The sequence below is a fragment of the Cervus canadensis genome, chromosome 15, assembly GCF_019320065.1.
Source record: "Cervus canadensis isolate Bull #8, Minnesota chromosome 15, ASM1932006v1, whole genome shotgun sequence".
Classification (NCBI taxonomy): domain Eukaryota; kingdom Metazoa; phylum Chordata; class Mammalia; order Artiodactyla; family Cervidae; genus Cervus; species Cervus canadensis.
In genome coordinates, this window is record NC_057400.1 from 44851267 (window position 1) to 44869451 (window position 18185).

At 37.2% G+C, this 18185-nt stretch overlaps 1 protein-coding gene across 1 annotated transcript in view; it reads right to left on the minus strand.

Moving 5' to 3' along the window:
* COBLL1 (cordon-bleu WH2 repeat protein like 1) overlaps positions 1 to 18185 on the minus strand; it is a 165844-nt gene that overhangs the window by 55196 nt on the left and 92463 nt on the right. Inside the window, exon 3 of the mRNA XM_043487599.1 lies at positions 13964 to 14152. Within this exon, the coding sequence (XP_043343534.1) occupies positions 13964 to 14152 (189 nt within the window). The remainder of the gene's footprint in view (positions 1 to 13963; positions 14153 to 18185) is intronic.

Sequence of the window (18185 nt, forward strand, 5' to 3'; positions counted from 1 at the left end):
AGGAAAAGATCTTTACCCAAAAGCAGTCACTTAACTTAGCAGATGCTCCTTTACAATGTCATCTGGAATATGAGCAATCTTTAGCTTACAAATTGGTTCTGATAAGAACACAGTATTGTCACTTTTGGTCTTTGGAAAGCATAGAATCTATATGAGGAAGCCCACAAAATCCTAACGAGAAGTGTCATACAGACTTCTTAATTCATTCAGTTCAGTTTAGTCGTTCAGTCGTGTCCGACTCTTTGCGACCCCATGAACCGCAGCACGCCAGGCCTCCCTGTCCATCACCAACTCCCGGAGTCCACCCAAACCCATGTCGATCGAGTCGGTGATGCCCTCCAACCATCTCATCCTCTGCCGTCCCCTTCTCCTCCTGCCCTCAATCTTTCCCAGCATCAGGGTCTTTTCAAATGAGTCAGCTCTTCGCATCAGGTGGCCAAAGTATTGGAGTTTCAGCTTCAACATCAGTCCTTCCAATGAACACCCAGGACTGATCTTATTTAGGATGGACTGGTTGGATCTCCTTGCAGTCCAAAGGACTCTCAAGAGTCTTCTCCAACACCACAGTTCAAAAGCATCAATTCTTTGGCACTCAGCTTTCTTTATAGTCCAACTCTCACATCCATACACGACCACTGGAAAAACCATAGCCTTGACTAGATGGACCTTTGTTGGTAAAGTAATGTCTCTGCTTTTTAATATGCTGTCTAGGTTGGTCATAACAGCATTTAATATCCCTAGGCACTGGCGACAGGGTACAACTTTATGGCATACCTTCTCTCATATACCCAAAACTCTGCTAGATGGACTAGACTAAGTGTCAGCAAGCTACAGTCTGCAGGTCAAAGTGGGTCCACAGTCTTTTTTTTTGTAAATAAAAGCTTATTGGCAAACAGCCAAGCTCATTTGTTTATATAATATCTAGGGCTACTTTTGTGTTATAATGACAGATTTGAGTAGATGTGACTGATTGTAGGGCCCGCAAAACCTAATACTTTTTTACTAATTGGCTCTTGACAGAAAAAGTTTAGGGACCCTTGTGCTAGACAGTGAAAAAATAACCAAGTAAATGTATGATAAAATTTCAAACAGTGATTAAGTGTTGAACACTAAGAGTAATACAGAACCTATTTCTATATGGAATTGCTAACTCAACTTGAGATTCAGAGACACTTAACTTTTTGCTTCCCTTTCCACAGATTCCAACTGCTGACACAGACTTGTTTTCATTCACTTCATCTCCCGTCTCTCTCCCACATACAAGTTGTACCCATTATACATATACCAAGAAAAATAAACAGAATTGTATGGTCTCAAACTCTTTCCTAATCGTCAGCATTTGAGGAAAGCATACCAAAAATTCTTTTGCATTATGTGCTTTCTGCAAATGTCTGGAGGTCCTAAGCTGTTAGCTCATACTCAAGACTGAGGCAATAAAATACTGTCTAAAAGTCTTATTTTTGTGAACTGAGGTTTACAGGTTGATGGGCTTCACTTGAGGGTAGGGCCAGCTTTTTCCTCCCCCCCAATGGTAAATATAAATGTCAATAAAAGATAATTCTCCAATTTCTTGCCTAGATTATGAACAGCTATCAGTCTTATAGAAACTTGACAGGGAAATGAGACTAAAAACCTCACTGTCCACTATGCTATTTTTAATTTAGTACATCTGTTCCCTTATGCACCCACCCTAGTCTCCTAGGTGGAATTCCCAGGTCTGTAGCCTCTCTGGTTCAACGTTTCCAGAGAGGAAGTATCCTGCTGGGGAAGAATTAGTTGTCTGACATTCCGTGGTCCTGAGGTCAAATATTTTATACAGATTTTCAAACCATCCCCTGGGTTCAGCTCCCTACCCAACCCTCAGCTTCTGCGGTTGTTGCCCATTCTTACGCCATTCCACTTGTTATGGGATAAAGAAGCATTTTTCATAATGGTGCACTCACTTCCCTTCTCTCTCCCAGATATTAGTTGTACCCATTATATATATGCCAAGAAAAATGAATAAATAAAAAATAAGTCCCTCAATAAAAAAATAGTCACCTGTAGTATGTTTCAATCCCCAAATATGTTTCCTATGTCTTTAGTAAGGGCTTGCACAGTAATATTTAGTTTTATTTCCTTCTCTTGAGCTACCTAGTACGTTCATACATAAATTTTCTATAATTGCCCAAATTTTGGCTTTGGATAGTACACACTCAATTTCATCCCCGGAAAGACTAGCATAATAATACTGTTGAAGTTCATTTTTTGGTAACAGTGCTCTATGATAGCAATTTGATGCTAAATACCAATTCTAGATTTGGAAATGGTACTTCTTTCCCTGATAGTAAATAAAGTTAAGAAGGATTAGGTAATGTCTAAATAAATACAATATAATTATAAATACAAAATATTTATACAAAATAATTATAAATTACAATAAATTGTAAATCCTTATACATATAAGCTGGAAGAGAGAATTTTCAGTGCCAACTCAATGGAGACATGTCCACTGTGGTCTATGAATAAATGGTGTTATGTTCAGATTATATTTCCCTTTCTCTGTGCCAGTTAATACATGTAAAAACTCTAAACTTTATACTTCATACATCTTTTACTTGTTAAATGTACAGTCTTTTTAGAATCTCTGCCAGAAATATACACTAAACATTAACAAGACAAAAACAGTGATTAGTATAAAGTTTTGTTTTTGTTTTGTTAATCTTATGTTTATGCTACCATTTTTTATCTTTTAAGGAAAAAGATACTTTAAAAACTTTTTAAAGAACAATTTGACACTAACTCTTCTGATATACTTTAATGAATTATTGTATTTTTATCTGTGATATGCAAATTTTCTAATTTAATAAAGGTGATGGAGAATGGGCCAAGAATATAATAATTACAGCTTATTCCTTTAGTCAAAGTGGTCACCTATAATTTGCACACTATACCAGATTTCACAGCAAAAAAGTTGCATGGTGACTAGAACCTTATAATTCACTACCTAAATATTTTCTAATAAACAACTCTTGGAAAAGCAAATAAAAGTTACAGATCTTCTTTATGATCTTATTCTCTCATTCTATAATTACAGTTTCAACTTTTACTTAATAATTCCAGAGGCCAGTTCTCTCTAGAAAATATTTGTAGGCAGATAAAAGCAAAAGATCAGTAAGTTCTGTAACAGACAAAAATACACAGGGATTTGATACTGCCTATGATAATGATATTTCAAATTTCTGGGCACAGAATTGAATTTTCAACAAACTTGCTCAATCGCGTTCAACTCTTTGCAACCCTATGGATTGTAGCCCATTAGGCACCTCTGTCCCTGGAACTCTCCAGGCAAAAATAATGGAGTGGGTAGCCATTCCCTTCTCCAGGGGATATTCTGGACCCAGGGATCAAGCCTGGTTTCCTGCATTACAAGCAGATTCTTTATCATCTGGGCCACCAGGGAAGCAAATCGGACTTTAAAAAAAAAAAAGCTATCCATCTACCTTATTCCTTACACTAAAGTAAGCCTAGGCAGACCACTGTATAAACATGAGAACATAATTCTGAGGGAAAAAACAGAAGAGAAATCCATCTTCATGTAGTTCATGTTCTAGAGCAGGACTGTCCAATAGAACTTTCTGCAATGATGGAAATGTCCTGTATCTGTCTTGCCCAATACAGGGGCCTCTCACTGCATGTAGCTGTTGAGCATCTGAAATACACTAAGCTAGTGGACTAACGAATTGAATTTTTCATTCCACTTACATTCAATTTGAATAGTTTAAACAAACATGTAATGAATAACCACTGCACTGGACTGTACTGGCTCTACTGCATTGATTCTCAAAGTGTGATTCACAAGTCAACAGTATTTGTGTTACTGAGAACTCGTTGGAAATGCTAGTTCTCAAGCTTCAGTCCCAATCCTTGAATTAGAAACTCTGGGGGTGAAGCCTAGGAATATGTGCTTTGACATGCACTCCAGCTGATTCTGACACATACTATGGCTTTCCCACCAGTGATCTGGAGAGAAGATAAAGAAATGAGTATATTATATGGTATAATGATAAATGCTATGATGAAAATAAGGAAGGAGATTAGAAAATGTCCTAACTGAAAAAAATGACATTAGAAAAGAGATCTGAACGGCAAAAGTTACTGGTGAAATAGCAATCCCAAGCGGAGCTGACTAGTGCAAAGGCCCTGAGGCAGAAGTGTGTCCCATGTGTTTAAAGAAAATCGGAAACCAGCCTGCTGGGGTGAAAGCAGTAGATAAGATGTTAGAGTGATTATCTTATAGAGCTGGAAGGCCTGGTGGAAGCCTGGGATTTTGTGAAGTGAGAGAAAACCACAGAAGGGCTGTGAGGAGTGATAGGATCTACATTACACTTTTAAAGGATTATATCCTGATTGCTGTATTCACAGTGGTCTAGGGGAGCAGTTACAAAGCTACTGCAAAAATTTAGGCGTGAGATGGTGGTGGTTTACATTAGTCAGATTTCAGATGTATTTCATAAGGTGGTGAAGGGATTAAATCTAATGTGGGAAGAACGGGTATAATGGCACAAGAGACAGAAAGAGGAGACAGGACTTGCCTGGTGGTCCAGTGGCTAAGATGCCGCGTTCCCAGTGCAAGGGGTATGGGTTCAATCCCTGGCCAGGGAAATAGATCCCACTTGCTGCAACTAAAGATCCTGTATGCCTCAATGAATACCTAAGATCCCAGGTGGTGCAACTAAGACCCAGAGCAGTCAAGTAAATAAATTAAAAAAAAAAAAAAAAAGCGAGAGAGAGAGAAGCTAGCCAGTGGGAAGAGGGAGACACTACCAAATGGCAGTGTTGCTAAAAGGACCCTATAGAAGGTCTGAAATGCTCATTGAAGTGATTTGGTATGTGATATGCTTACTAACGTCTCCCCAGTGACCCACAAACCATTGTAATGGTCCTGGTAGCTTTGAGAGTGGTTAAATCAAGGACAGAAAGGACATTTCAAAAAGTAAGGGACTGAAAAATAAGAATCCAAAGTTAAGACATAAAGTCCAAGTCAGAGGTGGCTTCAAGAACACAAACCCTTGGGAATTTACAATAATATTATAAAGGGTATTTATGAAACAAGGGTTCAGGCCAATCTTTCAGAGACCCAGAAGAGCAGAATGATCTCAAGATGTTATCTGGGTGCCCCTATACCTAGATGAGAACTCCTCTCTAGCAAGTCAACCTCTTAGGAGACTCTCTTTCCAGGACCTAATAAAACACAGGTCAGCGTCACTGAATGGGGAATTCATAGGAGCCAATGATTATTTCTCTCTTAGGTAATTCTGCTTAAATATCCATGAGCTCAAACACACAGCAGACAATATGCATTTGAGACTGCTGTTCAGTGTCTGATGCCTGAAAAGGTGAAACTGTCAAAAGGAGACTCACATGCTTAAAAAAAAAACACAGAGGTGAGAAAGCGGTTTTGATTTTTGTTTTTTAATTAACAAACTTGACTAGTAGCCTTGGTGCATCTAAAGACAGTACACTTAACATAGAAGTGGGGTATAAGCATTAAGTTGGACTAAGACTTTTTCCAAAATCAGCCTCAGAGCAGTTCGACTGCTTGAAGTATTTAATTAAATGCTCAGCATTTGGCCCTAAAAGCACAGAAGAGATGACCCTGACCTAGCCAGTTCTGAGGGTGGGAATTACTGACCATCTGGTTCTACCTTAAAGGAGCTGTAACACAAGAAAAGCAGGACACTAAATTTTATGCAGACCCTGCACACAGTGGGACTGCTTTGGGGATTAACTAGTCACTTTGTGACTCTTGAGTATAGTTTAGAATTACCTACCTGGATGCCAAGTTACTTCTACCAAAAACAACAATTTTAGTTTGATGGTAATTATCCTAAGCGGATGTACCTAACAACCATTGTCTGAAAGGTTTAAGCACGTGATCACCATAGTAAGGACACTTGTTTTCCTATTTGCTAAGGTGGGAGCACATGCCAGCAATCCACCTGAAGCCCAAGCCAAATAACCAAAAGTTGAATAGGATTGGCTGAATTTGATCACCACTTCCTCATTCAAACAAGAAACAGTCTTTTCCTCCTCTATATCACCATATTACTTTGAATTTTGGCTTATTATTTAACAAAGTCTGCTTTGCACTATTATTTACAGATTTTTTTTTTTAATCTTGTAAAATAATGACTTTCTAGAGAGCGGACTTAAAAAAAAAAACAACTTAAAAAAAAAAAAGAAACTCTTCTTTGAACCAGAAGAAATCCCTATGAGATTTCCCACTCCATTTTGAAATAACAATCCTTTGTATTAATTTCATATCTAGTATCTCCTTTGAGTTCACAACCACCGCAAAAGCTACTTCCACTTTATGAAGAAAGAAACTGTGGTTAGAAAAGTGACATAAACAGATTATAAAGAGCATAAATAGAACTGGCTGCAGTCATAGTGAAAATGTCCTGACTCCTAATCCAGCTACACTTTAGCCTCAGGATCACATGCAAGACTCAGCAGACGGCTTATAACAGGTTACCTGCTATCCACTGCAGCTTTACTTCAAAGATTGATGGCATCACTAAGTAACTGCCTGAAATCCTCCAATGACCCTTCCTGCATTCATGGGACATATGAAGGGTAATCTTGTCCTAGTTTTATTACCTGCTAGATAAAAGAAGACTTCTGCTTTGAGACTTTAAAGATCCACTTAGGTATTAAAAATGAAAGTCAGGATTCACCAAACAGCTTTCAGATCAGCTCCAACAACTACCTAGGTGAATTTCCAAATCTTAGCAGTGCTTAAACAAGTCGCTTACCAATAGGGTTGCTATGTAACTGATCCACTCTGGACACGTGAGAATGAAAGGAGGTTAGTAATTACTCTGGGCTAATAGGTACAAACAGGGACTGTGATAAGAAAATGAGGATGCATGATCAAAGTACTTTTTATGACCAGATGGCTTTCAAGCATCTGATAAGGGGTTGAGCGCAAATGAGTAAGATTCTTTCTTAATGAGATTCCTTAAATCTACCCTAGTATCTAATAAGGTATATTTTACTCATTCTCAGTAAATCCTCAAAACTGAGTTGAGTTGAATTGGTTCCAGCTGTCCCTGACAAATGTATACCAACAACCCAATTAAACTTACTGATGACAGTATAGGAACTTTTAGGACATTCTCCATTGTTACTGATGTTTATCTTACGATAACCCACCTCATTCAATAACGAGTTCAGGAATGAAGCTAACCCACCTAGTTCAGAATGAGTTCAGGAATGTCCATGTGCCTGAAATGAAGTGGATCAGGTACATAAAACAAGAAACCTCATCTCAAAGTTGAGAGTGCTTACTGAATTATGCAATAGGAAAAGGTTATATACCACAATGTTAATAGTTGTAACTGGTCTCCTTAATCATAACATGGTGTTTTAAGGTTGTTTTTTTTTTTTTCTGGCTTGTCTGTATTTTCCCACTTTCTATAATAATCCCCAACCACTGCATTTATCAGGCTTCCCTGGGCTCAGTTGGTAAAGAATCTGCCTGCAATGCAGGAGACCTGCACTGTTCGATCCCTGGGTTGGGAAGATCCCCTGGAGAAAGAAATGGCTACCCGCTCCAGTATGCTTGCCTGGGAAATTTCATGGACAGAGGAGCCTGACGGGCTACAGTCTATGGGGTTGCAAGAGTCAGACACAACTTAATGAGCAAACCAATCACCACCGCTGCATTTAGAGTCATAAAAAATTAAAAATAAAATTAAGGGTCATTGTTGCAAGGTGTAGATTCCAGGAAAGGAAAGGGATGAGGGTGGCCCTTCTAGGAACCACACTTGGAGGGTGTTATTGTTAGTATTCAGTCACCCTAACAACCAGGAGAGCCATCAGCCAACAGATGCTTATGTGCTGCCTGGCTCAGGGCTGTGGGGGGCAGTATTGAAGCCTGGTGTACAGGCAGGGGTGTTACACTTACATAATTTAACAGGTAATATTCCAACTTTTATTTAGCAGGTGTAGTTGAATAAGTATCTAAATCAAAATTTAGAGCTTTCTTATGGAGCTCAATGGAAATGACCCTGATGCTGGGAAAGATCGAGGGCAAGAGGAGAAAGGGGTGATAGAGGATAAGACAGTTGTGGATGGCATCACCGACTCAGTGGACATGAGTCAGTGGAGCACCCAGGCTTCCCTGTCCATCACCAACTCCCAGAGCCTATTCAAACTCAAGTCCATCAAGTCGGGGATGCCACTCAACCATCTCATCCTCTGTGTCCCCTACTCCTCCTGCCTTTGATCTTTCCCAGCATCAGGGTCTTTACCAATGAATTGGTTCTTTGCATCAGGTGGCCAAAGTATTAGGGTTTCAGCTTCAGAATCAGTCCTTCCAATGAATATTCAGGACTGATTTCCTTTAGGATGGACTGGTTGGATCTCCTTGCAGTCCAAGGGACTCTCAAGAGTCTTCTCCAACACCACAGTTCAAAAGCATCAATTCTTTGGCGCTCAGCTTTCTTTATAGTCCAACTCTCACAACCATACATGACTACTGGAAAAACCATAGCTTTGACTAGATGGACCTTTGTTGGTAAAGTAATGTCTCTGCTTTTTAATATGCTATCTAGGTTGGTCATAACTTTTCTTCCAAGAGCAAGTGTCTTTTAATTTCATGGCTGCAGTCACCATTTGCAGTGATTTTGGAGCCCAAAAAAATAAAGTCTCTTACTGCTTCCATTGTTTCCCCATCTATTTGCCATAAGGTGATGGGACCGGAAGCCATGAACAACAAATGGAGTTCAATGTGGTTGTGCCATGCAACAGATTTTCAGCAGTGTGTTTTTGAAATCTATCGCCCTATCATATAATGTATTTACTACACATCTGTCACTTGACATTTTTCAGTAAATATAAGAATGATTCTGAAATTCTAAAGTTCTTCTGAGATCCACACCACTTGCTATATTACGGGTTTAGGGGTGGGGGGTAAACAAAACTGACCCACATTAATCCAGTAAAATCTTGTTATTTTTTATAGTTCTATTTTCTTCCAGTAGGTGGCACTGCAGTTCACGTAAAACACTCCTGAGTTAGTTCTCTGACCCACTGGGTACCAGTCAAAACTCTGCTCATAAAGGTCAGAGATATGAGGTGACTTGCTTGAGGTCACATAGCAAGTTATGGAATAAACTGTAGAGCCCAAGACTTCTAATGTCAAGTTCCATGCTTTCTTTATTTGTGTTTTCACTCCTGATATTCTAAGATTTGCTCATATCAAAACAAGTCCCTATTTATGGTATTCAGGACATAAAATATCACAAATTACAGGAAAGAGAATAGGCTAACAGACATAGAGTGCTCTCCCTGTAGGCCAACAAAGAGAGTTAATATCAATCTTTTATCAAATTTCCAAATTAAAACTGCTTTTAAAATGTCCCCAGAGGAAAAAGGAAAAATATTTATTCAATGAGAATGACACCCGACTATAAAGCAAGGACATAGAGTGACGTACAAACATACCCGCATATTTCCTTTTTCACTGTAGTATCTATCAAAGTTTAACCTATAAGCTCATTTTCATTAAAAATTAACTTTTCCCAAGCACTAGTAGATACCACCACATATGCTATTGCATAGCGTGGCATTTTCTGAGGAGCTTAGCCCCTATGAAGCTTGCCTCTAACAACAATATTCTTTAATGTTCACTTTTAGCAAGGCCCAGAGCTGCTTTGCCTGGCGAAAAAGATTGTTTACTTGACCTGCACACACACAGACTATATATATATGCATATATATATATACACACACATACATATACATACACATATACCTGTACTTCCTTCCTTCAATCCAATCATCTGTAACAACAGGGCAAACAGAAATGCCCAAAGTTTTCATGCTGCCACTCAGCTATCTTCAACGTAAATGAAGGATCACAAAGGCAAGATGACAGACATTGGGTGACTTTTGGTCACTAAAGAGGCAATATCACTAAGCTCTGATACCAAAAGATTGGTAAGCCTGTACAGATAGCTCCTGATTCAGGATAACAAGTTTTTAGTTTGCCCTTGAGCATAAGTCTATTACCATCTCCAACTTTATTGTGTTCCCTAATCTGAATAAGCTCTTCAATGAAAAATCAATGTACAAACAAGATAATGCTGTGTGTTACATTCTCAAAAATGGGACTTTCTGAGCATACCTCTGTATGTGGTGCATGAGAACAAAGGGGAACTTTCTAAAGAACTTCCCCAAGAAAACATTTTGAGAAGCACAATTTTTCTGAAAAGTTAAACAAAGCATAAGTTTCTAAATATTTATTTCAGGCTCATATTGACATTGTTCTTCAAAGGAAACATATATAAGTAACACCATTGAAATATGCAATACAAAGAATATTTAGGCAAATTAAGAAGAAATGGCCTCAAAATATTAAAAATATTATATTAGCGAGCCCCTTCATAGTGACATAATGAACTTTGATTTATTAATTGGTAAGAAAACTTTATGCCCTTAATTAAATTACATAATTTAAATTACATAATTTAATTAAAATACTCTTCCACTGTATACTCTTCCACTAAATCCCTGTATCGTTTTGTTGAAAATTGTCTTATTCCATTTATGGTAACAAAGCCAGGAAGAAATTTAAGTTATCTATACCATGGCTCTGCATTTTAGGTAGCTAATATTCTTCAGAAATAGAATTTTTTTTTCTATATTTTTGTTTTTCTTGTTACTGTTAAACATTGAATTTTTTTTTTTTTAAACAATGGGCCAGCAATTGCTGCAACCTTCAAAATATCCCAAATCACACTCAAGATAACCTGAACTGCCCTCTAAAATATTTGGAATCACTCCTAGATATCCAGAATCATACTCCTGAAATATTCAGAACTGCACAATCACTTTTAATCATAAAGAATTAATATAAAAAATTAGTCATAGTGTTTTCAACTTGAGTTATCCCTGAGTGATAAAATTATTAGGAACAAATTCTAAAATCAAACTCCCTCATAAAAATACTGATATAAAACAAATTTTACTCTCAGAAAAGTTTTTCAGCCCCAAAGAAAATTTAAAAAGCAATCAGAATTTGGGGCATTCTTGCCTTGCTGTCTATCTGAGAAAATATCTTTATTTAAGAGATTCTGGGAAAGCTACTGAGGCCCATCCAATTGCTTCTTCAAGATACAATATTTGTTACCTCAGTCAGCACATAAGATTTTAAGGAGACAACATCTGAATTTACTAAATGTCTACTACACTGCAAGAAACTGTAAAAAAAATAAATAAATAAGAAGAAGAAGAAAAAGAAAGAAAATAGAAACTATGATAAGGACTAAGAAGAAAAGTCATGACCCCTGCATGGATGTTTTGGTTTGTTTAAGAAGATAAGACACACACACAAATTACAGCCTGAGATAATGTATGATAACCATCAATGGTATCAAGTGTCAGAAGAGTTTGGAAGTTAGAGGTAAACAGTTCTTTCTTGGGAGACCAGGGAGCCTTTATATAAGAAGTGTCACTTGAGCTATATTAACTGGATAAACGTGGCTGGTATGGTACTCAAGATGGAAGGCTTTTTTAAAAAATGTGAGAGTGGAAAAAGCAGAGTATCTGTAGAAGAAAAGAGTCGTGTGGCTAAAGCTGAAGCTATTCAGAGGGGAGTAAGTGAAGGAAAGCCTGCCTAACTTCAGAGAAGAAGTCAGGCAGGGCACCTCATGTCCAGGCTTAGTAGCTTGGACTTCCTCACTTTGGTGTTGAATTGCCATTCCCGCAGTCTTTTATCATAGGGAGTGCCACAAACAGAGGGGTGTTTTAGTCAGATTACCCTGAGGGTGGAGAATGAATGGAGAGAGCCCAGGGTTAAGAAAAACAGCTCTCAATAGAAAATGGAGGAGGCCATTATGTGCCAGGCACTGATAGTATTTCATTTAATCCCCAAAACAATTCAGTTATAAAACATTTTTATAGATAAGAAAACTGAAGCAATTCAACAATAGTTGGCAGCCCAGAAACAAAAAGCTGACTGGTGGAAAATTACTCCAGTTTAGGAGCCTGGGAGGCAAACAGGATAGAAGGTCAAATGGGTGCAGAAAATCTAGGGTCCTTGTAAGTACAAATATAGTAGAAATGACCAATGAAGAATTCAAGTCAAATATGAAAAAAACATGCAGCAATTGGAAGAGACATCAATTAGACTTAAGGAGGATGAAGAACAACTCCAATTTAAAAAGTGGATAAGCTAGATTCAAAAAAACTGTGTAAGTGGAAACCCTAAAATCTCACTTTTGAAACAGTTTCAAAGTAATAAGATACCACTGTCCACTTGGACAGGGGAAGTAGACTATGGACACAGTTTTCCAGAGTTAAGGAAACAGAAGGAAGTTAGCTTGGTGTAGCAGGTGGGAAAATCTGAAGCAATTACAATGGGTTACAGGATAGAGAGGAAACCTGTGATTCTAATACTGAAGTCATTGAGGTTAAAAAAAAAAAAAAAAATCTAAAGAACCCAGAGGGCTTAATAGTAGAGAAGATGGCAATATAAACAGGTGACTGGTACATTCAAGAAGAAATTTTGAGTACTGATGAAACCAGTTATCTGTCAGCATTAGTGAAGAACTAGGAAAAATAACTGACTTAAAAAAATTACCCTGAATTCAGGGAACACAAGAGGAATTGCCTTTACATTACCCAAGCCACATCCACTAAAATCATTATTTTCAAACCAGGGTAATGGTGTGATTTCAAGGGTTAAAGATGATACAATTACCATTGTCTCTAACTCACAAGATGCCTTCTTCACACAGAAGAGGTGGAAGCCTACCAAGGTCAGTCACAGGGTTCCCAACCTCTAAAACATGATTCAATGTGTCATCTCCAAAACTACTTTCAATACAAAACAAATGGCAAAGTACAACTTACTTGAATTCAATAAGCAATATACTATGTATTGTTGGCTAATGCTGAACTTTTCTATTTTCATGTACTTTCAATAATTCATAAAGTTGTACATAATCTTAAGGATAAATCTCAAAAGTAATGTATCCTGAATGAATTTCTTCTAGATAAAACCACATTACAAAAATGCAATACCCAATCGATTATTTACTTATTCTTTCATTCTACAAACAAATATATATACATACACATGCAACTAAAGGTCAAAATAGCTTCAGTTTCTAAAACAGTACCCCTGATAACAAACAGGTAGTTAAAGGTGGAAGGCGGAACAAGACCAAGTATACAACTCATGTAACTTTCCTTTCAAAATGAACTTTTGAACAACTTTTGAACAATAAACAACTTTCAAAATGAAATGGAAAATTACACTTGGCTGCATTCCATTTTTCCAGTTTTTATTCAGGTATTAAAAATATCAGTCTCCTAAATCACATATTCCCTTCTTGCTGGGTTAAAGTTTAATTTTCTGCTTCTATTAAATTTATCTACATTTTAATAAATTCATTAAATCATTCAATGATGTAAAAAATCCTGCTAGTTTTAAAGACAGATTTATCTGTTTGGATAAACAAGAGAGTACCTTTTAAGAGTAGCTAACAAAGCTTCTGCAAGTCAAATTTGGAGAAGGAGCTTAAAAAAGAAAGAATAATTTGGAAGCGAAGGGCAGGAGTTTTCTTATGGCTCTCTGGCTTGCTTTGTAAGTTTGACTTAGAAAATCAATAAAACTGATGACTATTCTTCTGGAAAAGACTATTTTTAAAAAAACTTAGTAAATGATGAACAAAATGTAAAATAGTTCCAAATTTCAAGAGTCACTTCACCAGGGTTGTGGAATCCATGCATTTGATATTTACAGCATTGTCAGGACAATTTTAATACCTCTTATAATCTACTTCTTTTTTTAATAGGTAACTAAACCGAGTGATGAATAACATATCTGTCAAAGAAAAAAGAAGTCCAAACAGAGGGTTTCAATTACAGAAGAAAGAGAAGTCCTGGTGTTTCACTCACTCCACCGTACCTGCCATTAACAGTAGTAGATTTGATAATATCTCCAGGTAGAACCACCAAGAGTTCAATGTCTTTATCTGTCATGTTCTCTTTCTGATCCATGATAAAAGCAGAAGATTCTACAGATTCATCAACTGAAGAGGCATCAAGGCATTTGGTCTCAGCTGGAGGAAGTGGAGCCTTGGCTTTTGGTTTTCTCCTAAAACAAAAACAAAACACAAAGAATAAAGTATACGTGTTTTAAAAATAACTTGCTAATAGGACCTCATTTAATAAAAACACAAAATGTGTGTATGCTTTTTCACATCCAGGAGAAATGCACTAAAATATTATACCTGTTAGCTTACTAGGGATGGTAGAATTAAAATTTTTTTTTGCCTTTTTAAAAATCAGCATATTTGTTTGTTTTCAACAATATGCTTGCATTACTTGGCAATACCAACAAACAGGATAACAAAGAGATTTGATCTCGGCCTTCATTAAATTCAATTAATGTGTGTTCACTACAGCAGGCAAAAGTATTGCATTTTGTTTGATGGAATGAATTATCAAATTCTTACTGTCCTAATATCTCATTTCCATACCTCCTACTAGCCCTTACTTTCATGTCTTTCATTCTGCTTTTTTCTAATGTAGTATATTCTGCATCTTTATCCAGATTAAACTCTACCTATGCTACTAAATCTAGCTGCAACCACCCTCCTCCCACCGCCTACATCAATGTGAGGTGGCACATATCTTACATGGCACATACAACAAATTACACAAATGTAATTTTTTTTTTCCATTTTTCCCCCCTGGAAAATTTCATCTCTCTGCCTACAATTATTACTCCCTGTAAGAAAGAAGTATGCTATATTTCCCACTGGGCTTACTAATGAACAGTGAACTGCGATTGGTTATTTATTAAATTATATGGAATTTTCCAGGCTAGAATATTGGAGTGGGTTGCCATTTCCTTTTCCAGGGGATCTTCCTGACCCAGGGATGGAACTTGGGTCTCTAGCATTGCAGGTGAAGTCTTTACCAACTGAGCCACGAGGGAAGCCCCCAAAATAAAAAATGTTACAAGTAATTATTCTAATAAATATGTTTCAGTGTCACTTACCAGGACAACCCCTTAACTGATTTATAACAGAAATAGTAGTAGACTTTCTGCACAAGACCAATTCAATGATTTGAGGGGTTGAAAAAAATGAGACATGGAAATAAACATCATAAGTACATACATATATTTTCTAAGTACTGCAAATTAGAGCTTTTGAAAATGTTACTTTTTACCTTTTTTATTGAAATATAGTCGACAGATAAGATAATGGACATATAACATTACACTGTATCATGTGTACTACATAGTGATTTGACGTTTGCATATGTTATGAAATGATCCTAAATCTAGTAACCATCTGTCCCCATACAAAGTTATTATAATATTACTGATCATATTTTTTGTGCTATTAATATATCTTATATCCCTGTGGCTTATTTAAAATGGGAGATTTGTATCTCTTAATTATGGGCTTCCCTGGTGGCTCAGTGGTAAAGAACCCACCTGCCAAGCAGGAGATGCGGGATCAATCCCTGAATCAGGGAATATTCCCTGGAGAAGGAAATGGCAACCCACTCCAGTATTCCTGAGTGGGGAATCCCACGAACAGTGGAGCCTGGAGGGCTACAGTCCATGGGGTCTCAAAAGAGTCAGACCTGACTTAGAGACTAAACAAAAACAAATCTCCTAATTTCCTTCACCGATTCTTTCCCATCCCCAGACTGATTCTGAAAGAAAAAATACTTCTGCTTTCTATCCAGAAAAATATAAATTTTAATTTCTCCCTCTTTCCATTCCTAGGCAAAAACAAAAACCATAAAGATAAAAGGGCTTCTCTGTAAGTAAATATGTAACATCCAGTCATTCAGTATTTTCAAAACTTAATGTCTCACAAACCTAAGCACCTTTATGCACTCAGCATCATGAAAAAACAGAAACAAGGTTCCTACATTAATTTTCTAAAATAATAGAACTTTAATTTTTAGGAGTATAATTGCAAAGTTATATTACACTTTAGAAAATATTCCTTTTACAATAGTGACAAAAATGAATTTTTAGGAGTATTTCAGTAAATATAACAAGTTTATAAAATTTCTATGAAGAACAACTTTATCCAATTTCCAAATGTTTTTTAATCTATTAAAATCGACTGCTCATCTATTCAACAAACATTTACCCTGTAACTGATAATCATGTAGCAGATTCAGCTAAACACTGGGGATGTAAAGACTGTGACAGCCAGAACCAGTTCTCCTACCCCGAAAAGGACTGATAGATACATGCAAAATTAGAATAAAGTTTGATGACTCTTCTAGTACAGGTATGCAGATGATACAGCTGAAGCTCATAGGAATAGAAGCCTGTGTAGCAATCCAGAAATGTTTGACAGATGAGAAACATGAGTTGAGTTTGGAGAATGAATAGAAACTCACAGGAAAAGACAAGAAATAATTGATATTTTAGCAGGGAAAAGCAAATCAAACCATGAAAAAAAGTGGTACTTCTCAAACTTGAAGAGTTTGGTAAAATTCCACAGAGAAGTCAAAGGAGAGGAGAAATCAGTAAATCAATGAAAAAGTTTTTATAAATAAGAGAATTCAACAAGGTAGCTTGGCACAATGTGAACATGCCAACATGTTACATAGCCCATGTAAACATAAGCAAAACCTAGTCAAAGTATAATGAATGAGAAAACTTCTTTTACAGTAGCAACAAAAATAAAGTTTAAAAATTATTATAGTAAATACAACAAGAATTTTGTAAAATCTATATGAAGAAAATCTTAAATGCCAAATATTCAGCTTGGCTCTTTCCCTTCGACTCCAGATTTATAAATCCAATGCCTACTTGACATCTGGACTCAGACGACTGACTGGAATCTCCAACTTAATTTACCTTCCAATTCCTCATCGCAGCTCCTCCAAACCAAACAATTTCCTCTCTAGGACTTCCATCTCAGTAAATCATAATTCTTTCAGTTGCTTGGGCTCCAGATCTCCTCTTTCATACACATACAATCCAATAATTCATTGACAAATTCTGCCAGCTCTATATTATAAATAGACCCAGAATCCATCAACAACCTTGACTACTAAATAACTCTGGTCAAGTTGCTCTTGGTCTTCCCGTTCCCAACCCTGTCACTTTACACTCTATCCTCAACATAGCAGCTGGAGTGATCCTCTTAAAATGTTAAGTCTGGTCACAGAACTTCCTTTCCCACCCTTCGATGGCTTCTGACCTCACCTAAAACAAGATCTAGAGTTTTATCATCTGTCCATCCTTACCCTAGCCTCTCCAAGCACCTCTCCCACATTCTTCCCAGGCTCACTGCACTCCAGTCCTGTGACTCTTGCCTTTTCCTTGAACACATTCAGGACGGTTCATTCTCAGGCCTCTTTAAGGTCTGTCCTGACCTTAAGATAACACCTCTATTTCTCTACTTTACTTTTGTCTGAGGGCTTATCAGCAACTAACATACTTACTTATCACGTCTCCTTCCATTAGTAATTAACCCCATGAGTACAGGTCTTGTTTCCACTGTCTAGGGTCACACATAGCAATATTGCTAATATGTGAAATCTCTAGAGCAATGTCTGCTACATGGCAGGCACTCATATTGCTAAATGAATGAATTCTGTGAATACTTCCCATAAGATGAGGTACCTAAGCATATAATTGAGAAGGAAAAAAGTCATACCACTAAGGTACATCAGAATTAGCTGTGCTGGATTTTAGAAACTGATGATGTTTTATTTTTAAGAAGATGAATATTGAAAAGTATGCAGTAGCAAGGGATATTAGCAAGGGATAACTGAGAACTTCAGGGCTTTAGAGGAGTTTCATGAGAAAGGTCAGATGACAAGTCCAACTCCCTACAGGCACAGAGGTAGAGCGTCAAGAACAACCTTGCGCACAGTGAACCTGGCTTTCAAGAGAGGTGGTACCATAGAAGGTCTAAAAGGCACCGCCTTCTACCACAGTCACCTCCCTATCCCCTGCTTTCATCTTTGAAGGTACCTCCCCCTCTCCAAGTGTTCCTCCTTCTGGTCTCTGTTTGAAGGCCCTCCCTGTTTCCCCTGCATTGACAAATATTATCTGTCCTTTGAGCTCCAGATTGAATCACAATTCCTCGTGACATTTTCCCTGTCTATTGCATACTGCAATGAATTCTAACAGTTTT